The sequence below is a fragment of the Anopheles arabiensis genome, chromosome X (genome assembly GCF_016920715.1).
Source record: "Anopheles arabiensis isolate DONGOLA chromosome X, AaraD3, whole genome shotgun sequence".
NCBI lineage: Eukaryota > Metazoa > Arthropoda > Insecta > Diptera > Culicidae > Anopheles > Anopheles arabiensis.
Window position 1 is genome coordinate 17,252,529 of NC_053519.1, and position 23,979 is coordinate 17,276,507.

The 23,979-nt window shown below is 41.3% G+C and overlaps 4 protein-coding genes across 4 annotated transcripts; 3 read left to right on the forward strand and 1 right to left on the reverse strand.

Annotated features, from left to right (window-relative positions):
* Positions 1-2,126: 2,126 nt before the first annotated feature.
* Positions 2,127-3,122, forward strand: LOC120905849. Its single transcript, XM_040317077.1, has 2 exons — positions 2,127-2,726; positions 2,794-3,122. Exons 1-2 carry the CDS (start codon positions 2,286-2,288, stop codon positions 2,797-2,799), a joined length of 447 nt encoding a protein of 148 aa, XP_040173011.1. The 5' UTR covers positions 2,127-2,285; the 3' UTR covers positions 2,800-3,122.
* A 3,953-nt stretch (positions 3,123-7,075) lies between these two features.
* On the forward strand, positions 7,076-8,008 carry LOC120905847 (polyadenylate-binding protein 3-like). The gene is made up of 2 exons (XM_040317075.1): positions 7,076-7,703; positions 7,781-8,008. The coding sequence occupies exons 1-2, from the start codon at positions 7,096-7,098 to the stop codon at positions 7,869-7,871; spliced, it is 699 nt and encodes a 232-aa protein (XP_040173009.1). The 5' UTR covers positions 7,076-7,095; the 3' UTR covers positions 7,872-8,008.
* Positions 8,009-10,368: 2,360 nt separating this feature from the next.
* Positions 10,369-11,591, reverse strand: LOC120905846. The gene is made up of 2 exons (XM_040317074.1): positions 11,503-11,591; positions 10,369-11,358 (listed from the first exon to the last, which is right to left on the reverse strand). Exon 2 carries the CDS (start codon positions 11,341-11,343, stop codon positions 10,570-10,572), a length of 774 nt encoding a protein of 257 aa, XP_040173008.1. The 5' UTR covers positions 11,344-11,358; positions 11,503-11,591; the 3' UTR covers positions 10,369-10,569.
* A 2,169-nt stretch (positions 11,592-13,760) lies between these two features.
* LOC120905853 lies at positions 13,761-14,639 on the forward strand. Its single transcript, XM_040317082.1, has 2 exons — positions 13,761-14,336; positions 14,404-14,639. Exons 1-2 carry the CDS (start codon positions 13,944-13,946, stop codon positions 14,407-14,409), a joined length of 399 nt encoding a protein of 132 aa, XP_040173016.1. The 5' UTR covers positions 13,761-13,943; the 3' UTR covers positions 14,410-14,639.
* The last annotated feature ends 9,340 nt before the right edge of the window (positions 14,640-23,979 follow it).

The window sequence follows — 23,979 nt, forward strand, 5'->3', positions numbered from 1 at the left end:
ATATGATTGTTCATTTGTGTGTCCAATATGTGTCAGCCATGAAGATATTTTGTCAAACAAATTCCTCAAAAAGCCAAAATGATATTTTGTAATACAAAAGTATACATGACTGGAAGTTTCCAAAACACTTTTTATGTCTTGTTTATTATGGCACAGCCTTGACATAGCTTGTGGTGCAAATTGAGGGCATTTGAAAAAATCTTAACTCGATTCGATTCGAGTCGAGAAAATGAAATCCAAAATTAACTTTTGCATACAAATGAACACACAAAATTCGTCAACGCGACGTCGAGACGACTCGGTTATAGGAATAGAATATGCTGGATAGTCTTATTAGGCCATACAAGACATGCAAATGAAAAAGGGAGACTTGATGAAATAACCGTAACAATAACGTTGAAACTATGATAAGATTGAACATGTTCCTTGGAAGGACCGGAATGGCATGGTATGCTGCATGCTAGATTCCAGGAACAGTGTGGGTTCATGATAGGTTTCAAGAATCGATTTAGGTTAATGATAGATTCCAGAACCGATATGTGTTCGTGATCGACGTTTTACGTTCGATTCCAGAACCGGTACGGGTTCAAGATCGGTTGCATGACCGGTAAGGTTTAATGATTGTTTCCAGGACCAGTATGGATTCATGATCGGTTCCAGGACCGGTATGCGTTCATGATAGGTTCCACACACAAATAGATAACGCGCGCGGTAGATGTTTATTGGTTTATTGTTTATTGGTGTTCCAAATATTGGTTCGAGAGCAGTTCATGCTGGGATAACAACTTCGTTAAAAAATTAAGAACTTTTCTAATATTCAACGTTCTCTTAATTTAAGAAACAAATTATGCAAGGACTTTTGTCTTATAATATTTCCAGTTGCGGGATAGGCCATGATATTAACCGTCATAACCGAGCTTGGCCATACCATATCTGGGTTGCTTTAACGATTTCAGAATAGTCTTTTATTTTGCTGGTTAAATAAATTTGATACAAATGTGTTGAGTAAATTTAATCTATCTATCTATTAGCTCAGAGGACTCCAAACTACTGCTCCAGGATCGCATGCGGCCCGCGATGAGTTTTAAAGGTTTAAATTAATAGCTTAGTTTTTGGATTAATTAATCAAAAATATGATTCGTTACTTTTGACAGATGAAAATCAAGATTAATTAGAAGAAAGCTGCATACATATGATACATTCAGTAAGTATTTTCTAAACAAAATAACATTTGAGCTTTCAAACATTCTAAAGGTAACGTCAACATGGCCCTCAACAACGTTATTTGTAAATCAATGCGGGCCGCGAACTGGAAAGTTTGGAGTCCATTGCGTTAGATGAATGAATGCAGCCAGAACTCACGCGCTCTCTCTGCCATAAGCCGACCTTACTCTAAAGAGCCGTGCGTGCCTGAGAAAGATCGATCGGTGAAGATCGTTTCGGCTGTATTTCGCACTGTCGGCACTTCGCATCCGGACAGCTTATCTACATTTGGAAATATATTTAATGAATATTTAAACAACCTGAATGTTGTTTTTACAACGATTTTATGCCAATATGCCTTTTAGTACATCCCTAGAATATCATCAATAATTTTTGCAGCTAATCCTGTACAGCGAAGTTGCGCTGTTGTGGTGAAGGATTACTCATCGCATCATCTTCTCTACGCGAACACTTGCGTACAATGAGCGAACGATGTTTGCGATCATATAGGCACGTACCGAAGGAAACTGTGCTTTGGGCAGGGCTTTCCAGCGCAAGGTATACAAAGTACATCAAATACGAGCAGAATATCATCCGAAACGGTCCCATTTCGAGCATGAGAAAGTTAAATTCAACTAATAAACAAAACAGCACGGAAGGATGACATACGTATCAAAACACAGATTTTCCATGCAGATCATACACAAATTAAAACATTATTATCATTCTATTACACGATTTTACCTATCCTGTCTTTTAACGAAACTAATGCTGAGAAACCCTGGGAAGTATCAAGAATGAGTCAGGCAAATAACTGCACACGGTTGGTCACTTACACTAAGAATACAATTACACAAACACATTGACATGTTTTGTGCATTAGAGGGCTATAAAAGCCGATCGCTCATTGCGCACGCACCCTTTCGTTGTTCAAATATTGTGAAGCTAGTAACATCTTCGTGGCGAGCGTTGTGCAAGTGTCTAAGTGCAAGTCTAAGCTAGTGGAAGGAGTTGTTTGTCGTCCAGTGACATTATCCGTGATCGGTTTCAAGTGTTTCAGTGTGCAGAACAGCGGCTGAGCCATGGCTACCACCCCAGAGAAGGAGCTGAGTGCATTCGAATTGGGAGACCTATACGTGAGCATTCCTTTGCACCAGTGGGCTGCAGAGGAGGCCACTGAGCCAGGGAGTGATTTGATATCGTTTGTTCAGAAGCGGGATGAGCAGAAGGTCGCTCAAGATCAGAAGGAGGAGGAGCTGGTTGAAGATCAGTCGAAGATCAAGAAGGCTCTAGAAGATGCAATGAGTGACATTGTGGAGCGAGATGAAAGTGAAGACATCAGTGGAGAGCCGATAGCTGAGAGTGACAAGCTAGAAGCTTTGGAGAAAATCCTGGAAGAGGCAAACTGCGTGGACGAGGATCATGTCGAGCAAGAGACCACTCACGACGAAGCTCACGATGAAGCCATCGTGGAGGCCTCGGAAGATGCAGCCGAAGGCGTTGATCGCTGTGCACGTGTGGAGGTCGGTGGGCAAGAAGCTAGTGTGGTTGTTGATGAGTTTGCTAATTTTATGTATTTTGCTTCCGTAGGTTTAAGCTGTTGAGCAGTGGAGCTGGCGATGAGCTGAGTTGGTGTGCCGATACCTGCCAGCAGCAGCAGAGGGAGTGAAGGGAGCGAATGAACTGGATAAAGTCCTGTGTGTTTCAATGATGTTGGATGTAGTTTTGCAATTTTCGATACATGGATAAAGAGTTTTAAATTTTTATTTTTGGTAAATCAAAATTATTGAATAAAATTGAAGCAAATACTTAGAAAAAAAAAAACCTTGGGCTTATAAATTATATAATACTCCGCCTGTTTTGATTTTAGTAGTCACAATATGTTCTCGAAATATCAAAATACACACATATACTCGCGGTGAAAAATTTAGACCGTTTGTTTTGTTTGGAAATAAACGACCCAGAAACCGGTTTAGCTTAATTAATACTTATGGATGACATTTTCGCGTAACATATATTCTTATTCATGTTACAAGTTTTTTTTTAATTTGTACGGTAATTTTTACGCTAATTTGTACCGTGAACTCCTACGATATTTCAATTCGTACACTATTTCTAAATTACTACTGGATATGGTTTATCAATTGGAACTGGAACCGTTTCAGTTCTTGACCCGGACCAGGTCAGGTATCGTTCCGAATTCCGAACAGTTTCAGGTATTGGTTTATGATATGAATGAAATCGGGAGCTATTTCTGGATCGGTATCGCTCCATGATCGACTGCAGCACCGGTATCGGTTCATGATACGTTCCAGTCCAAGAAACATTACCTACACGTTTTACACTTAAACATGTCTAAAGAATGCTTTACTATGAGTGTACTAACATATCGTTTTAACATGACTTTCGAAGATGCTTAACAGTTTCTAAAGTTGTAAAACCTTTAAAACGCTCTGAAGGCGCTTATAATACTGGCTTATAAACTCGAACGACTCAATAACATGCCCGTCATGGGTTCAAACCTAGAATGGACCGTTCCCCCGTAGCAAGGATGGACTATCCGGCTGCGTGGTAATGAATTAAGTCTCGAAAGCCTGGTGTAGGCCGGCATGTCCGCGTAGGACGTTATGCCAAATTGAAGAAGAAGAAGCATCAAGATCAACTGATCTTATTAAATGCATATTAAGGAACTTGGAACACACTATACAGACTATACCTGAGCGACGCTATTTACGAAAAACGAAGCGGTTTTATAGATTTAAGTTTATTTTCATTTTGCATGCGGGTGGGTGGTTTCATCTCCGGTATACATTATTAAATACGATTCCAAAGAATGCAAACATCTTCTCGCTTCTTATTGATTTTGAAAAATCAAAGGAATTTTTCTTGTTTTTAATCATGGTGCTATTAACTGATACTGTATTAAATCATAAAACCACGATTGTTACTAGGGCGAACGGATATGTGGGCCACGCGAAGGATGCGGCCTTATAAATCAAACCCGCTCGGGTAACAGCGATCTTCTCAACCGTTCGACATCAATGATTAACCTTCCCGCTAGTTGCTCTCTCAAGTAATTTGAGGAGCCTATGCCGCAGAAGTGGGTGAAGAGGAATGAGAGATTTCTTTCGTGATCCGAATATGCAAAATTAAAAAAAGACGAGGTTTCTTAGAGTTGCATAATCCGAATGGTTTGTTTATTAAAAGTTCGGTCCCTATTATACCCCCGGAAGCCCATACATTTTAGGGTGTTAGTGTATCCTTTCCGAGGATAAATAGTACATAAGTGTACGTACGCGTGAGTGCCGTATGTTAGTGTTTGTGACACATATTTATTCCGCTTTTACACGTAGCGTTCCCGGTTTCTAGATTAAGATGATCGCGCACCACGCGAAATTACAGTTTGAGACATTCGTTACAGAATAATTATCGCGAACGTAACAACGATTGTGTAAATATTTATATACCAGGTTCCGCGTATCTCGGACACTACCTCAACGTGGAGAGTCTTAAAACTTGTTAGTCTGCACAAGTGCTTATTAAAGCTGTATGCTGTTTAAAACTATCTTAGCCACAACAATAGAACTGCAAATTGTGATCTGGAAAGTCATACTGATATTAAGCCAATGGAATCCATTTTTATTGATATGATTGTTCATTTGTGTGTCCAATATGTGTCAGCCATGAAGATATTTTGTCAAACAAATTCCTCAAAAAGCCAAAATGATATTTTGTAATACAAAAGTATACATGACTGGAAGTTTCCAAAACACTTTTTATGTCTTGTTTATTATGGCACAGCCTTGACATAGCTTGTGGTGCAAATTGAGGGCATTTGAAAAATCTTAACTCGATTCGATTCGAGTCGAGAAAATGAAATCCAAAATTAACTTTTGCATACAAATGAACACACAAAATTCGTCAACGCGACGTCGAGACGACTCGGTTATAGGAATAGAATATGCTGGATAGTCTTATTAGGCCATACAAGACATGCAAATGAAAAAGGGAGACTTGATGAAATAACCGTAACAATAACGTTGAAACTATGATAAGATTGAACATGTTCCTTGGAAGGACCGGAATGGCATGGTATGCTGCATGCTAGATTCCAGGAACAGTGTGGGTTCATGATAGGTTTCAAGAATCGATTTAGGTTAATGATAGATTCCAGAACCGATATGTGTTCGTGATCGACGTTTTACGTTCGATTCCAGAACCGGTACGGGTTCAAGATCGGTTGCATGACCGGTAAGGTTTAATGATTGTTTCCAGGACCAGTATGGATTCATGATCGGTTCCAGGACCGGTATGCGTTCATGATAGGTTCCACGACCGGTAGGAATACATGATCGGTTTCAGAACGGAAATGGATTCATGATCGATTCCAGGAACGATATAGGTTCATGACAGGTTCTAGGGCATTTGACATTTTTCCTGGAGAGTAAACGTTTCTTTACCATGCATTTACTAATATTTACCTATTCAACCACTCAAATTTACACTCGAACAATTAGAACATTTATCTAGAATTACAGGAGTACAGAAATTCGCACGAAAACACGAAAAAAAAGATTCCATTTTCAATGGAGATCTAGTTCACATGAAATGGGAAAAATCAAAGACAAAGGAAGGTGTTATGTTTAAACACTTTTGCTTTATTCAAACACTTATAACGTACATAATAAATAGGAGACACAAACAATCAACACTTTACAACGTAGGCCGCGTGCCAGTCGCACCGAGCGCCCCTGCCGAGAGCTCCTGCTCGATCGGCCTTCGTGCACACTCTGCCTGTATGGCGCTCGGCACACACTAAGCCTCGCGCGCTTAGTGTGTGCGACAATGTGCGTGTACACACTGTCGTCCCCCTGGACGTTGACCGGTGGCAGCGCAACTGCCACGGCAAGTCCAGGGGTCGGCACGCACGGCGGCCCACAACAGAAGGCACGAGAAAAGTGTCATTGTGACAAATGACATTTTTTAGAATGACTGTCGAATGTTTTTTGAATCTGTAATTCGATTCATCAAACACATCGAATGAAACAATTCGGTGTCAATAATTATCACAACATCGGGTACAACAGCTACCACTTTTTTGTATAAAATTATTGATAAATGAGATGAAACATCACCTTAGTAATACAACCAACATGCTGTCTCACTCTGTCAGGTTTGATGATTTCTTGAGTAGAACGAGAAAAAATGTTGACTACACCCTAGTGACGTCAAACGTGCGCTGCACTCAACAGATGTGAGCGAGTGGATTATTGTACATCGGGCGCAACGCTCACACGAAAGCGAACAGGGACCAAGTCTCTCTCAATCTCCCACAAACGCGTCGGTCAGCGAGAGTGTTTCAGTGTACCAGCATGTTGCTGTCGCTTCCTTTCGGTTCGTCACTTCAATACGGCAGCTCGGTGAGGAAAGTTCGATGCAAGATGAATGCATATTTCGTAAGTGATTTCTTTTGTAGTGCGAGTGGAAAACAAAAACTAAACAACATCATGCATAGTTACACAGGAGGTAAGCTTCACGATAAATATATTCAAAAGTTGGAGCTAATTTGCTACCGTGGTTGTGCGTGTGTGTGGTGGATATGTGTGCTGCTCTTTTCAGACCAAGTGCGTGACAGGTCGGCCAGCGTTGTGCCACTTCCAGAAGCATTTGCGCGGAATAAGCGCTTTTGCCTGTTTTTGGGCAACATTAGCTCGTTCTACGACGATAGAATGCTTGGTATGTTGTTGAACCTATATGGCCCCTTCCGGGAGATGATCTGCTCGCCCCCACATTCCCCGGCGCAGTAAAAGCGCAATCGTCGTTTACGACCAGCCAGAACCGCTGGAGAACGCGGCCCGTCACTTGAACGGTGCTTGGCTGGCGGGCACTCGGATGTACGCGGCGGCCAGCTTTACTACCACCAGCCGGCCAATCCTGACGTCCACCGAGCTGCACGTTACCAATTTCAGCGAATGGATCGACGAGGAAGTACTACACGAGCTTTTCGGTCGGATAGGCCGGGTGATGCAAATTGTAATGGGCCGGAGCGTGTACGGGTACCGTGAGGCGTATGTGTCGTTTAGGTCGGCCATGGACACGGAGGAGGCACACTTGCAGCTCAACGGATGGGATATGGGCGATGGGTTTGCGCTCCGCGTGCGACATTCTTACACCGTGCACGGTGGAGCACCAGTTTCGCCGGCCGAGTTCCAGCGCCTGCAGACGAACCGATTCCTCGGTGGGTACGTGCGCGTGTCCGGCTTGGGGCAGTCGTTCGGAGCGGTGCGGCTGCGCGAACTGTTTGGGACGTATGGCCTCCTGAGGGATGTGTCCGTGCTGCGGGATCAGCACCGAGAGCCGCTCGGTTGGGCGATATTGCGCTACCAGAGCGATAAACAGGCCCTTTTCGTCTCCCGCATTATGGACAACAGCGTGGTGGACGATTCCCGTCTCAAGGTCGTGAAGCTGTCCAACCAACTATTGCCGTTCACTGACGCTGTGTAAGTATGAGTGTGTGTTTGTGTGCGTGGAAGTGGAAAATTTCATTCAGTGATGTGTTTTTCCTACCATTTCCCAGTCCGATCGACTTGAGCACAGCATTTATTCCGGCGGTGGCTACCTCATCGGCTGCTTCATCCCTCTTCCCAAGAGCCTGGTTGGGTGTGTAATGTCTTCCACGTGCTTTCGTCCAGTCGCTGTTGGATTCCATATCGCTCATTCTAAAGCTTCGTTTATCAGCGAAGCATGCATCCTGGCAGAGTGAAGTGGATCCCACGCTGAAGAATAGTGATCGAGTGCAAGTAAAACGTGCAATTGCATGTTTTTTTTTGTCATTGTATATAGATTCAAGGTTCACGTTTACTTTCACTTGAGCCAGGAGTGGAGCTCAGTGCATTAGAAAAAGGTTGTTTTTTAGTGATATGAATGAATTTGGAATAACTCACCATTGTACTTACTGCCAATCGCATACCATTTCCATTATCAGTCTATACGAGATTCGTTAGAAATATTTTTGAAACAAAATAAAACTTTACTTTATAAACATCCACAAATACTTATTATTTCATGTTTTTTGAAACTCTTTTACCAAGACCGATTTTGTTACAGGGATGAGAGTGAAGTTCAAGAATGCTTTTTTCGCTAGCGAAATAAATGATAAATAAGAAAAAGGAATTATGCGACTATTTTTCCGACAGACATGATCTTTGGGATGTAATTGTATGCAGTAATGGATATAAGCCACTGAAGCGCTCTGGAGCTGCTGACCGGACTTCCAGCGTTTTACGAGCCATAATGCTTACAGTCATCTCGAGCCGTACGAGAGACGAATGCCATAAAGCCTCGTAAAATAACACGACGGACGAAGATATGTGATCTTCATTCATCGATTGGGCACCGCGATCGCCGCCGTTTGTGCCGTCCGACGCAGACGGACGGTTTATGACAAGGCCCCGGGGGTGGTTATGCAAAAACATACGGTTTGCGTCGCATCGCAAGCACCTTTGAAAGTCCCCGGCGAATGATGCTGCGAAGGAAGTATGAAAGAGGGTGATGGAGTGGGCCGAAGAAGAATCAGTAGAATGGAACCAAGCGTCCAAGAACATGCTGTCTTCCAAACGATCACTTTCTCATTCTCGTTTAGTTCCACATTTTCTCTCTTTCTCGCTTGCTTCTTTGTCTTACACCATGTTCCTTTGCAGTAAAGAGATTAAGGCTCAGCTGTTTTATCATTTACGTTTGTCTATTTTGCTCGGTCAATACCCCGATGCTTTGGAGAGTTTCTTCCGGCATATTGACGTGGTCGAGCCTAACCGCTGTTTTATTTCCCACATTCCCTTTTGATGTACCTATTGAAATAGTGATTTCTATTCAAAATTGTCCTATACTCGTACATTTTGATACAATACTGCCCATCGTTGGTAAAAGTGGACAAGAGGAACTATAACCCCAAACTCTCGGTTATTGAGGCTTCGTGCAAATAAGCTTTGAAGCTTAGTTTATCAAATATTAAAATTGAATTCAGCAACTGATTAATGAAGCAATCCTGTATCATGCTACGAATTGTTCTTGTTAGTCATTTACATGTAAGTAGGCCGTGTACCGTTTGGCGGTTAAGGACGGACATGTCTCAAAAGAAGCTCGTGGCCTGTGGCGAGACCCGTCTTACCACCTGTCTGCCCTAGACAACTTGTCTACGTGGAGTCCTTATGGGGCCGGTTCGAACGTTGCACCGACTTTCGGAGCGCGTAAACGAGACGACCGCTCAACGAGCTGATAACACGTGTGTGAAAAGCAAAAACATAATGTTCGCAAAGCTCGGACGACCATTCTCGCGTCAGCCTTTCTATTAATGCTACTTTCCTGCCATTGTTTTCGCTTGCTACTGCTGAAAAATACTTTACAGGAAAATAAAAGAAAATCTAACAAGGCACTGATCGATTGGTGACAAAAAAGAAGACGTAGAAAACATCCACTTCGCTGCCAGTACATTGGACTGTATCGATCTGTTCGATCTGTTTTAGCAGGAGAATGTGGAAACTTATATGACTTATCATATGTATTGTGCATGAGTCAGTGCCACTTGAAACACAATTTTCTTTTTTAAGTTTGATATGCCGTTGCTTCTCTATAAAAATCTTTTCTCCGAAACTCATGATGCACAATAAAACAAAACAATAGTAAAGCTTTTACATATGCTTTAATTCCATCGCCAAATTTACGAATTTTAATTATATTCTTGTTCCGATACATGACGATCAATGGAATGCAAATGATATACCGACACTGAAATAACCATTCACCATCCCCTTCATTGACTCAAACTGTAATAGGATGCACATCACATCGCTTGCGCCGAGACGTTCGCACGGCAAAGGAATCGGGTGAAATAAAACCGCACAGCTGCATGTAATAATTCGTCCGGCAAACCTTGAGCAGACAATTACGCTCAGACAATCTGCGCGAAACTGTATGTCAGTGACCATAGCATAGTAGTTTCACCCGCACTCAACCTTTCTTTCCCCGTGAAACAACTAATGGATGAGTTTTCGGATATCTGCTCAAGCAAATCGTTTCAGGATGCTATTGTTGAAATGCAACAAGACTCGATCAAATTCTACATCCTACTAAGGAGAGTAAGCTTTATTTCAAGTAAATGGGTGCGTTGTGACAATTGAACAAACAGAAGCTGTTGTTTAATATATTAGATAATATTAAAGTTTAATAGTTCAATAAGAATGCTGCGTTATTATAATCAAAGTAGAGTACACGAAATAACAATAGTTCTATCAAATGGGATGTTAATAAAATTGTAGTGCTCAAAGATAGTCAGTGTATGTACAAATCAATGAATATTGTTCGTTATTATTATTGGAATACATCATCGTTGAGAACCAGATTTCCAAAGATTTTAAACACTGCATCGTCATCTTCAATTCCAGGAGCTTTGGAAGCTTTGCGACCAAAACGCCCGGCCTGTTGTCTGGTAGTGACGTTGAGTTTGGGTACAACAGCCTGACTTGGCCTCGGATCGTCCGATCGCGCGCCACGTACTTTTCTTTCACTACTGGTAGCACCATGCGAGGGATTCCGCTTGGGCTCGAGCTCGGATGTCTCCGTTCTCCAGCGAACCTCATTCATTCGCTCCCGGTATGTTTTGACAAACCAGCAGCCGTGGCGGGTCTTCATAACAAGACTAGCTACCTCCGCTGATTCTAACAGTACGACCACAGCGTTGGACGGACGGTGCCGGATCTTGGGCTGCATGCACAACAGAACTCGGCCGTACGGTGCGAACCGCTTGCAAATGGCGCTATGCGTTAGGTAATGATCCTTGTTGCCGATTACGACAGTGCGCTGGTAGTGGTGCAGCTCGCTCGAACAGTCCCCATACGAGCACACCAGCAGCGGCTTGTCGTGGAACACCTTTCCGTTCAGTCGGCGGATCACATTTTGGACGTCCCGAGTGGTCGCGAACACGGCCGAGCCGTACAACAAGGACTCTCCAGTCATTGCATTTCGTGCGATCTTCGTTGAGACCACGGTACCAGCCATCGAGAGATAGCGGCGTAGCAGTTGGTCGTTTACGTTGGGCGCCAGATTTCCGACGTACACGTGCGTGAGGATAGCTTTTCGCTCCATCGTTTGCAATAACGGCTGTACAGGGGATACATGTGAACATACAGTTAGATGCAGTTTAGTGTAAAAGTAGCACCACAAAAACCGAAAAAACACACACTCACTCTCATACGTACATACAAACTGAGCAACTTTGCAAAGGCACTATATTCCAATACTCACACAATAATGGAAAGCTGAGTCTGCAAAAACAGATCCGATCAGTAGCACGGTCAAAGAGAGAATGCGAGCCACGCTCTAGCGCAAGAAGGTACGCATCGAAAGTGTTTTGAAGTGCTCGCATGCACATTCATGCACACGTCATCCGGTTAGAGTGTCCAGTTGTGCATCTGTGTAAGTGACTAGGTAATGTTCGAACGCAATTGCGTCCACTGCAATCTCAAAAGTCTAATGCCCCATCCCGGAGTGACTTCTTAACCCTAACTTCGATGTGCTACCACTACACTCCTTTATTGTTTGTCAGCTTTTGTTCCATTGAGCTGTTGGCCATGCTCTTGGGATGGATCATATATTTTTTGCTCCGTTTGGAATATCTTGCAAACGCAAGACCAGCGCGGGGGCCATAAATCATCGGACACCGTTCCCTCGGTCTGACATGACTGGTATCGTACAGCTCACCGTGTCTGGAGCCGTGTCGGTGTGATCGATACCCGGTCTCTGGATGGACGAAGATCGCAAGGCTTCAAACCGTGACAAACAGCGAAAATCGATCGTTGCTTCTATGCGTTCGCTTTATTGGGAGCAGCTTCAATGCGTACAGTGGGGACAAGACCATCTCTTTTTGCAATAAAACTGTTGCTTTAGATTTACAATATTCACCACAAAGCAGAATCTTATAATGACGTTCTCGCACCCTTGTGAACCAAGACTTTCCCATCCCGTCTTATTGAGGATGGAAGCAGCTACGACGGTGCGTTGATATTACATTAACTTCAAGGGGATAGTAGATCCATTCTGTTTTACAATTTTTATCATTAACTTTTTTGTCGTTACTGGAATACCAATTCAGATATTTATTTGTGTAACAATTTGTTCGCAAATTGTACATACGATACATCCGATTCATAGCGTACGTTTTTTTCTCTTAGGATTTCTCGAGTGTAGAGCGTTTGAGAGTGTTCACAAAGAGCCATAAAGCAACCCATAAGCCTGCTCTCTTGGGGTGTCGGCAGAAAGCATTAAAGCTACCGGGGAGCAGTTTGCGGTGGAAACATACATCTCTTTTGATATTTGTGGATACTTTTGTGCATCATTTGTGGATGACTTCATCGTGACACCCCTCGGATGGCAAACTATGCTCACGCTTAGCTCATTAAATCCCAACAAAAAGGAACAAAAAAGCAGATCTTTTGGGTTTCTTACAATAATGCCTTCAAATCAGAGAGGCAATGGTCATCTACTCCTGGCAATGCTCCTCAGCGTCAACGCAAAATCGGTCGTAGATCTTTGCTTTGGTGAGCATTCAGAAAATGTAATAATCCATTTTATTGCTTTGCTGATTGCTCTTTTGAGTGTTTTCTTGTCTGGGGGTTTGTGCGTCTTTCAGGTGAATAAATACCGTTTTGCTTCGAAATAAGCACTCCTTGGGCCGTTTCCGTACAATTGAAGTCGGTTTGAAGCTGCATTGATTAGAATGCGTCCGGTGGTGAACTTACCGACAGAAAATGTTAATGTACCGGGATATCAAAGCCTACTGGAGATCACACACATTTTTGAGTGAATGTAATAGCGCATGACCCAAATGTTAAATTTAAAAGCGGCTTGGCTAGGGACTAGTTATGAAGAAATTAAATAAAAACTTGATGAATGAATGGAGTTTGAAGCTGTCTGTAATTTGCATTGCAACGATCTGTAAGCTCCCTTTGTATTGTTACGGAAATTATTGAAGCGATAGCAAATCCTGTATAGCGAAGTGGCGCTGTTCTGGCGAAGGATTACTCATCGCATCATCTTCTCTACGCGAACACTTGCGTACAATGAGCGAACGATGTTTGTGATCATATAGGCACGTACCGAACGAAACTGCGCTCTGGGCAGGGCTTTCCAGCGCAAGGTATACAAAGTACATCAAATACGAGCAGAATATCATCCGAAACAGTCCCATTTCGAACATGAGAAAATTAAATTCAATTGATAAACAAGACAGCACTCCACGGAAGGATGACATACGTATCAAAACACAGATTTTCGATGCAGATCATACACAAATTAAAACATTATTATCATTCTATTACACGATTTTACCTATCCTGTCTTTTAACGAAGCTAATGCTGAGAAACCCTGGGAAGTATCAAGAATGAGTCAGGCAAATAACTGCACACGGTTGGTCACTTACACTAAGAATACAATTACACAAACACATTGACATGTTTTGTGCATTAGAGGGCTATAAAAGCCGATCGCTCATTGCGCACGCACCCTTTCGTTGTTCAAATATTGTGAAGCTAGTAACATCTTCGTGGCGAGCGTTGTGCAAGTGTCTAAGTGCAAGTCTAAGCTAGTGGAACTTTCCCTATCGAGCGCTACAATTCTTGTTTGTCGTCCAGTGACATTATCCGTGAGCGGTTTCAAGTATTTCAGTGTGCAGAACAGCGGCTAAGCCATGGCTACCACCCCAGAGAAAAAGCTGAGTGCGTCGGAATTGGTCGACCTGGCCCCCTTGGCGACTGAGCCAGGGAATGATCTGATATCGACCGTACAGGAACGGGATGAGCAGAAGGCCGCTCAAGATCAGAGTGTCGAGAAGCCGGATGAGGATCAGTCGAAAATCGAGAAGGCTCTAGAAGATGCAATGAGCGACATTGTGGAGCGAGGTGAAAGTGAAGACATCAGTGGAAAGCTGATAGAAGCTTTGGAGGAAATCCCGCAAGAGGCAAACAGCGTGGGCGAGGATCACGTCGAGCAAGAGACCACTCACGACGAAGCTTACGATGAAGCCATCGTGGAGGCCTCGGAAGATGCAGCCGAAGGCGTTGATCGCTGTGCACGTGTGGAGGTCGGTGGGCAAGAAGCTAGTGTGGTTGTTGATGAGTTTGCTAATGTTATGTATTTTGCTTCCGTAGGTTTAAGCTGTTGAGCAGTGGAGCTGGCGATGAGCTGAGTTGGTGTGCCGATTCCTGCCAGCAGCGTGAAGAGTGAAGGGAGCGAATGAACTGGATAAAGTCCTGTGTGTGTTCCAATAATAGTGGATGTTTAATTGTTTAATTGTTTAATTGCAATTTTCGATACATGGATAAAAAAATGTGATGTACTTTCGGTCAAAGAAAATTATTGAATAAAATTGAAGCAAATATTTAGAAAAAAAAAATGCAACTTGTACTCAGTCATTCTTGCGAATCCGTCCGCCTGTTGTGTTAGCAGTAGTTTTTGTCTGTTCTCTGTTGTTGTCTGTTGTTGTACTCTTATACCGCTAGAAGGGCTAAAATCTCTTGAGTGATGAGAACATGTGTCATAAGCGATTATGTAACTTGACAAGTCATATATCGTTGAGAATATTTTCTTCCGTGGAATATTCGTGGAAATCCCGTTGGAGTTTTGTGGTGCAAAAAACGCATGCAAACATAATATTTCAAATCCTCGTGGCATAACCCCAAACATGCACTAGAGCTTAAATCTTGGAGCTTTGTATTTATCCGCTATTTTATTGACTGTGATGTTTGTTGCGTTATTTATCTACGGAGTTTATATATTAAAGGGACTTCCTTCTGCGGCCGCTCAGTCCGCTTACCGTTGAATCCGCCACTGCTATGTCAGCGACGTCATGTGAGTTAAGTATGTTTCATCTGCAGGTTACTTCCTTCCGCTTTTCTTCTTTTGCATCCAATTTACTTGCCTCGATTTGTCTGTATGTACCTTGCCGCAGCCTAGATCGCCGTCATCTTTCAGCAGTTGTAATACGACATAGTTTACAGTGCGTGTAGCTTAGATGATCACGATGCCAATTGAAGCTCAGGATGATGCGGCAAGCGTATCGTACTTCGGTCAGCTTCGTCTCTCTTCGTTGTGTTTGGTAAGCATTGGTCATTTCTTGCTATCGGGTGAACGCAATTGCACCCATACTCACGCTAATCGGGAATGAGTATATTATTGGCAGGCAAGCTCTCTGCTAGTTTGTTCATCAGCAAAACAGTGTCTGTGCAACTAAGCTCTCATTATCCATGGTATTTTAGCCGAAGCCGTTTCTTGATCGTTTTGTGCACTTCTGCCGGTTTCGGTAATCGGTACATTCATATTAGTCCGAAGAAGTCTAAGTAGCTTCGCGAGCCGTTTAGTCATCAGAATGGATTGAGAAGCGCTTGCGGAATGCTCGTTTCCAAACGAATAGATGATGATAAGTTGCACAGTTTTCAGGGAAACATGTTCGCTAAATAGCACATGCTGCCTATGCGTGTTGATAGAAAAGACATTCCGGTGAGGTATGGACGAGATCGACACCTTTGTAGAGATTTCCGCTGTTGCAGCATCTGGACGATTCAAGATCCTCAGATGGACGATGTAGCAACGAATGATGATACTGCTCACCAGCTGTCACTGATGGAGTTTATTCAGTACTTTTATATGAATCTTAACACTAGCAGTTAATAATCTAACTGAAATATATCAATTCAAATAACCCATATGACGTGTGCATACATGCGCGTCTACACTACAATACTACGACACGTGGTTCAATCATACACTTTCCACACTCACGCCATAAATGCGCCAAAATTCGTTTCGTCAGTTTGCTATTTGTATGCATATAATAATGAGTGATTGTGTTATGTTTAGTTTAGTTTTGTAGTACAATATACATTCGTACGAGGCGTGAAAGAATGCACAGCATTTTTTACTTTTTTTCCATAAGTTGATAGATGGTAGGTTTTTGTTTTTGGAATAGAATGTACAGAAATGCACATTAACTTAATAATGCAGTGGAACCACTCAGAACGAGTACCCATCAGAACGAGATTTTTGCATAGTGAGAAAATCTGAATGCTCAATAAATATCTCTCATTACGAGTAATATCTCGTATCATGACCAATATCATTTGTGTTGCTGGTGCGTATGTTTGATGACGATGTGAAATCAAAATCACGATTGGTAAATATTGACCATTTATTTGATTTTAACCATCTCTCAAGTTTTATTTGCGCATTGTTAGTAGCCAAACGTTTAATAAAAAACTATTGTCAGGAGGAAAAGTGTCGTATAATACAGGCACAATTGTCTGGTTTATGTTGAGCTCTCTGGATGGTCTGGCTGGATCTACTTCTCCATGAAGGCGAGAGTTTGTCCTGCCGATGCGCTACCCTTGTTGAAATTTCATTTGATCACATATCTGGTGTTAAAGTGTGTTGTTGAATTATTGTCAACAAAACTGTCTGAATCTTTGATGATCTTATTAATGCTGAAGAATGTTTACCATAATCAATTTTCAATTTCTGAAAAATGCTAGATTTTTTTTGAGACAAATAAAGATTTCATGCTAATGTCTAATAGTGGAACACACCGACAGCAACCATGTTTTTCTAAAATTAAAGAATAAACCAATCGACAACTTTTCCATGAAAAAGGAACAATTATAATAACAGGAAAATAGTGAACAACAAATATCTTTCAAATTATTAGTATGAAAAAGATTTTCAGAAGTTAATAAGCCCTTTTAGATTTTAGCCGGTCTCGTAGTACAGTCGTCAACTCGTACGACTTAACAACATGCCCGTCATGGGTTCAATTCCCAAATAGACCGCGCCGCCATACGTAGGACTGACTATCCTGCTATGGGGGGGAATCAATTAGTCACTGAAAGCCAAGCCCACAAGTGGGTACAGGCAGGCCTTGACCGACATCGGTTGTTGAGCCAAAAGAAGAAGAAGAAGAATAAGCCCTTTTTATCAGCATATTTGCAATCCGGGAACCAATTGTTTCATTTTTCCTAAAAATCATATGGAAAGAGCCTCCCGCATTACGAGTTTTTCGTAGAACGAGTGAGCCACTAGAACGAATAAACCTGGTTATGACGCGTTCCACTGTTGTAGTGAAACTAAAAATAATGCTTATAAAAATAATTTTTATCTGCAGCATTTATATGATTATGTTTTTATTTAAATGACTATTATTGTCGTAGTTGTTAAAGTTATGTTTTTTTTTCAATTTTCTTTTGGCGCAACAACCAACGCTGTTGAAGAATTGTATTTACCACGTTATGGGTTTATCCAACATTGACTTATTGGTTAACCATGGTAAGATAGTCAATCCACGGACAATAAGGGTCACACGCGACGGGCATGATGTATCATGATCTCTCCATGGAGCCGGTCAGCTTATGATTATTTACGAAAAATTGTTAGTCATTCCTAAAAAAACACAATACAAAAAACTCACCGGTCCGAATAGAATTGAACCTAACCACTTCTGTTTCAGATGCTCGTTTTGGGATATTTAATTTGAAAAGAATTATTTTTCTTTTAAACCTGGAGTAACGGGAGAACCCTGTTTTAAATAGCCCAATGGGGACGCCTGGTAGTTCACTCATTTTCGCAGTCATCGTTCGCTAATCGAGCACAACTGTCTAGCAGGGACGGACGATGCGATGGAACCTTTGCAACAACAAGCCATGGAATCCAGCTGGCTCTTATAAGAAGACCAATAGTGTATCTTAATATTCCCTGACTGCATAATACAGTTTTATTTTAGTCAAGTAATTGTAGTTAGTTGCACATCTCCAAATTCAAAACCTGTTGTGAGTATGAGGTGCTGCGTAAAACGTTTGGTATTTGATTGATTTGACCTTTGGAGCGTTATGATTGGCTTGTAAAGGGTTAAGTTTGGTAGATATTAGTGGATTCTTGATTTATATTTCATTTGAACCAGAGGGCCGTTTTGTTATAATTCTGTGTTTTCCTGTCACTTCACTGCCACGTTTATAACTCAATCTGGAATCAAGGTACAGTATTATATTGTAGATATTAGCTGGCATCGCGAAAGAAATGGTTTAAAATTAACAGTCGTTAAAAATTAACCAGAGTCGTTTAAAATTGCTAGAATTCGACATTGTGAACTCGAGTTTATTTGTTAATTTTAACGACTGGTCCTATGCCGTCGTTAAACAAACGACTGTCAAGAGCGTATGTGATAAAAATTAACAGCCGTTTAATTATAGGGTAAATGTACCTATAGTGGTGGTAGTACCAATAGTGGTGGTATTGCACTAAAATGCGGTTCATACGGAAAATTACAAGTAATTAAGTTATTTACGTTAGTGTGAAATGTTCTTTAGCCTTTTACAAAGGGTTTAAAAGTTGAATGGGGCCATTCCGTTACTTTGTGACCGAAAAATCAATTATTTTGTGAAATGTGTCAACATTTTTTCCAAAATCCTTAGGATTTCATAACGAAACTCATATTTCTGTAAACGTTCTAAATGACCACATAACCACGCAATTACTAGTTTTTCAACATAACTGTTATGAAATGTTATTATTTTACTAAAATTATTTGCCTTTTGACCATATTTATGCATTTTTAAGTGTTTTTTTACCATAGTGCCATTATAGGTACACAATGCAGGCATGTTCCTTTAGTGGTATTTGTTAGAAAATCAATAAAAACAGGTCGTTTTAGATTTTTTCGACGACATTTTTGACATGTCGTACTGTTTTCATTAAAATAAGCAACAAAAATGAGTTTTCTGTAGGTAATTTACCAAAAACAGGCCAAAATTTCCTTATATGGCTGAATGGAAAATTGACTTCAAATCAAGCACACTCTTCCGGGTGTAGGTTGACGACAGGTGTGATGCAGTACTTTAGTCGATATTTTCATCAACCAAATTTATACATTTTTTTACGATCAAATTACGGAAGAAACCAATATTATGGCAGTAATCCTTGCTATTCATACGAAAACAGCTTCGAAACTAAGTTTCATTGATATTATACACAGTTTTTGATGCATCTTTGTTTACCACCACTATAGGAATAAAATACGACGACTATAGGAACCATACCACCATTATAGGTACAACGAAGCAGTCACAAAAATATTTATTTTTTCGTAAATTTGATGTATTTCATGATAAAAATGGTTGTGATTGCGAAGATAAAACATATTCCGATTGCTATGTGTTAAAATATTCAGAAATTGTCCTTCCTGACACTTTAAATCGATTAAAACACATCGGTACCACTACAAATTGCACCACTATTGGTACATTTACCCTTCTGCTCGAATTGTTTCCCCGTGTTTGCCTATATGCGATATTGAGCAGACGTTAGCTGTTTTGACGATCATTTATTTTAACAGGAAGGAACAACAATTCGGTTAAACCAATATGAACTTTAAACGACTGTTAAAATGTGTTCATTTATTTGCGAAGCCGGCTATTATTTGGAGAAACAATTTGTTGTAGTTGCGTTTGCGAGAAAGCGGTGTCCCTTAGAGTATGACTATGCGTTAAATTAATCTACTATTGGACGCAAAAGCTGTGTTACGGATCTAGGAGTGCTCCTTGACGAAAAGTTGAGCTTCCACGACACAGCTAGAGCACGTTGTCACTAAAGGGTAATCAATTGATTGGCTTACTAAAACAAATAGCACGATACATCACTGACCCGGTCTGCATCAAGACGCTATACTGCGCTTTGTTGCGGCCAGTGCTAAAATACGGTTCGGTAGTATGGTGGCATACAGCGTTTAAAGTCGATCCAGCGCAAATTTACGCGGTTCGTTTTGCGCTCCTGGAGTGTCCAACAAGAGTATGAGAAACGCTGTGCGCTGCTTGGCATCGAGACATTTAAGCTTTTGTGTTCGGTTGACCGATAAAGCGTTGATGAAATGACGCGAACACAAACTACAATTTAAAACTTATATTATAATAAAATAATACATCCGTGCCGCGCTGACACACAACTGTTCGCCACCAAACCCAGATCGGAAGAGAGCGAGCAATTCCTTAATTTTAATTCTCCTAATCAGATTTCGCATTGTTGATTTTGATTGTTGAATTTCGCCTCTCTCGTTGCGTCGGCCGTCTGAATGGTATCGGCGGCTGTCGCCAGCCGCGATCCAGGGGTGAGCAACAATACGGCCACAACAGAAACAATAGAACTGCAACGCTCAGAGGCTGTTTGTCGCTGGACTTCTTGACAATCTGATCGACTCGCCCGCGCTTCTTTCGAAGCTCAACATGTATGTCCCGCCGAGATCGCTCCGAGCAAGATCGCTACTCGACGTGGAGGAACGCCGCACTCGCTTCGGCTCCTCTGATCCGTTTATTCGTATGTGCCGTTAGTTTAATGTCATTTGTGATCGTCATCTACCTGACATGTGGCACGCTGTTTTATTAAATTGTATTCGTGCCGTGTGATCTTTGTGTTAGTACGTGTTAATTATTGTACTAAGACTAAACGGGAATAATCGATGACCATAAGATGACTTTTATTTAATGAATATAAGCGAATTCGCTTCAAGTGGGCCACTCACGGTCCGTTGAATTTTAATGAATGAATAACAAATAACAAATTTCACAACTGTAGAAACCGAAAATTGTTTGTGAATACACCTCAAAAACATTAACACCTTGTTCGCGGTCATACGTTAATATTTAAGTATCGTAGGCGTAATCGTCAGAATAAAACGGCATTCGTGCTCGAGAATCAGAACAGCGCACACCTTCCGATTCTTCGTAATTTCCGTTCCGAAAATTCCGCAACTTTAAACAACGATATTTCTAGAGCCAGTAGGAAACTGGAAGTTGTAAAAAGTTCCTTCTAATATTTCTTTCAAATCTATTTACTGTTCATCATGTGATAGAGTACGCTTCAGTTGTCTTTGAGGTTTGAGCCAGCTCTAAATAAAAGGAATAGAGAGAGAGAAATAAACAAACATGATGTAGCGGAATATAAAATTTGTGTGGCTAAAAACGGGTGATGGCTTTTCTGAAGAGAAGGAGTATAAACGATGACTTACCATCCCATCATATGAGATACCAGCTCAATGGCCTTGACATACTTGATAACCAAAGAGTTGAAGCAAGTGTTAAGTCAAATAGCTCATTTGTATAAGTGAAGCGAAGCAGTCGTTCTGATTAAAGTGAGTGCGACGTAGTTTTGATTAAAGTGAGTGCGACGTAGTTCTGATTAAAGTGAGTGCGACGAGTGGTGTTTTTCAATTGTAATTGGATTGTAGAGGATGGGATGGTGGGGAGAGTGGCTGGTAGGTTAATTGTTAATATCTGTAAATGAAACTGTTTCGTAACGTATCCAAGCATTCTGACAATTTGGATTGATCGTTTGATTGGTAGTTCATTGGAAGGGAGTTTTTGTTTACGTACTCTAATGGTTGCATACGAAGTAAACTGTAATACGAGGATAAAGAAAAATAAAGCATGCAAAAATGGCTACCTTACGTGTATTTAGCGCATGCAGCAGAATCACCCATAATTGCCAGCTACACCCCTGGTCGCGACAAAACCACGCGCGCAGCATCGATACCGCCAAAGATCAAGCATCGGTTGATCACAGTCCCTGGAAAGGTTTACGGTTTTAAGCTGGCTGGGAAACAAGTGTCAATAGGCGGGACCACTGGGATCGCGAAACGATTTGGGGACAACCGGGAAACAGGAAATGAGTAGTAGAGGGATGCAGATTCGAACGGAAGGCGAAAGTCTTAACATCTTATTTCAGAACAGTCCGCCGAAGTCTCAAAAAAAGAAAGGAAGGAAGGCAAAGGATCGAATCGCTTTCTGTCTGAATAGCTCCAGAAAAAGCGAAGAGAACTAGCGAATAGGCTTGGAGAATTTCCACCGTTCTGGACGAGAGGAATCCAGAAAAGAGCTGGATCCTTCGAATATTTTAGATTCTTCATCCCCAAACGCACAAAACATAATACAATCACCGTCGTAACATAAATAGTACCACAACTGAAAATCTTAAACATTCAAAGTAGCACCTACGGCACCTACCTATTTTCCTGAAATACCCAACCACACTCAACAACCACATTGACGCTCCCGCTCTAATAGCTAGTATGAAGCATGTATATATCCTGGCATTATTCCCAGCACATGTAATTTCAGCCGATGTGTATTCATCACGTTCTATGCTATATTTGAAGATTTCTTTCTACTAGAGGCCGATGTGTACATCGACGAGACAGAAAATATACCGACTTATGAGATTGGCGAGAATGCTAAGAACCATACCAGAGGCAAACAGACAAATATCCACTCGGGAGTTACAAAAAGTGCTGAAGGAGTTGATTTGTTTGGAAAAGCAACTAAGGTGAGTACGATACAGGAGTTGAATCATGTTTGTGCGCATTTCTTTGCGAAAATTGATGCTTTTTTGTGACATTTTGACAATACATTGCATGATCAGGATTTTTTACTTTCTATGCTTCTTTTTCCTATGTTTTTGGTATTCCATTTAATCGGTATTTATCATGAAACCAGGTTGACTGTTTTGACACTATCCATGCAATGGTCTTTTTCTTCAGCTAATCGTAATTGAAGACATGCTGGTTGGCCAGATCAAGTTCCGTCGACTACAACAGACAATCAGGCGTATTTTTTTATGATCAAGTCGCCTCGACGTTGAGATGATCAATTTTGTGTGTTCATTTATAGAATAGAGTAGAATACGTCTGAATTATTCGAAGGATCAAAGTCTAGGCTACACAGCAGGGGAAATAAAACTTCCATTGTAGTGTTTCATAGTAGTTTTATTTACAATGTAATATATCTTAAGTAATATACAGAGTCAAAAGCGGAAAAGTCCAGTTTGAAGTTTATTTTCTCGACTCGAATCGAAATATCCGAATAGAATACACCTGCATGATAATGACTTCATATGCATTACTTCATTGCCGTCTCAAGAATATATCCATAGCAATAAGCTGTGATTTTGATAGTTTATTTGCGCCTCACCTTTACCTGTAAGATGGTAGAGAAATGGTTTTAACGAGTAGTCTTAACAGAGTTCTGTAGATAGGAGCTTTCAGTCTTAAAATCCCTGAACACAAGTTCAGTCTATCCAAGCTCGCTTCATCCAAGACTTTATATGCATTTAATAAGATAAGATTGATATTGATGCCTTAGTCATACATGTAAGAAAGGAAAAGCGCTAGTGCTAGTGAGAGAGAGAAATAACGGTAGCGAGATCAGGAGAACGAGAGCGAACTAGCAACGAGTAGCGAGAGAGAGAACGCGCAGCTTTAAAGTCGGGAGCGCGGGTTAAGCGCGAGGAGTTGAATTCGGACCGCGAAGCGAATAACATGTTGTGAACTGAAATCTAAATAAAGCGTTATTTGTCTAAACCGAATAAAAAACACCACATTTGGTGTCAGAAGTGGGATGAAAATCCAGCAAACAGTGGTTTTACGTGTAGCTTGTGGAATGAACAAGAGTGATTAGAACGTTGAGTAGATTGATCTAAGAAAATCAATTGAAGTGAGGGAAAAGTGATCCCGTGACTAATTGATTTGAGGTGATCAGAGTTAGACTCAAATTTCTGTGGAGTGAAAGTCAGTCAAAGTGAAGGAAAGTGTTCCTGTGACCGATTGATTTTCGCAAAACAAAACAAGACCGATCAAAAATGGATGAGCTGGAGCAGCGCATTCTTGATCTGTGTGAAGAATTCACGAAGACTGGCCTAGC

Bases quoted from the DNA above. Each gene is read 5' to 3' on its own strand.
- LOC120905846 (XM_040317074.1), bottom strand. From the start codon at position 11,343: ATGGAGCGAAAAGCTATCCTCACGCACGTGTACGTCGGAAATCTGGCG.
- LOC120905847 (XM_040317075.1), top strand. From the start codon at position 7,096: ATGTACGCGGCGGCCAGCTTTACTACCACCAGCCGGCCAATCCTGACG. The intron at 7,704-7,780 runs GTAAGTATGAGT...ACCATTTCCCAG, and splicing joins TTGCCGTTCACTGACGCTGT to TCCGATCGACTTGAGCACAG.
- LOC120905853 (XM_040317082.1), top strand. From the start codon at position 13,944: ATGGCTACCACCCCAGAGAAAAAGCTGAGTGCGTCGGAATTGGTCGAC.
- LOC120905849 (XM_040317077.1), top strand. From the start codon at position 2,286: ATGGCTACCACCCCAGAGAAGGAGCTGAGTGCATTCGAATTGGGAGAC.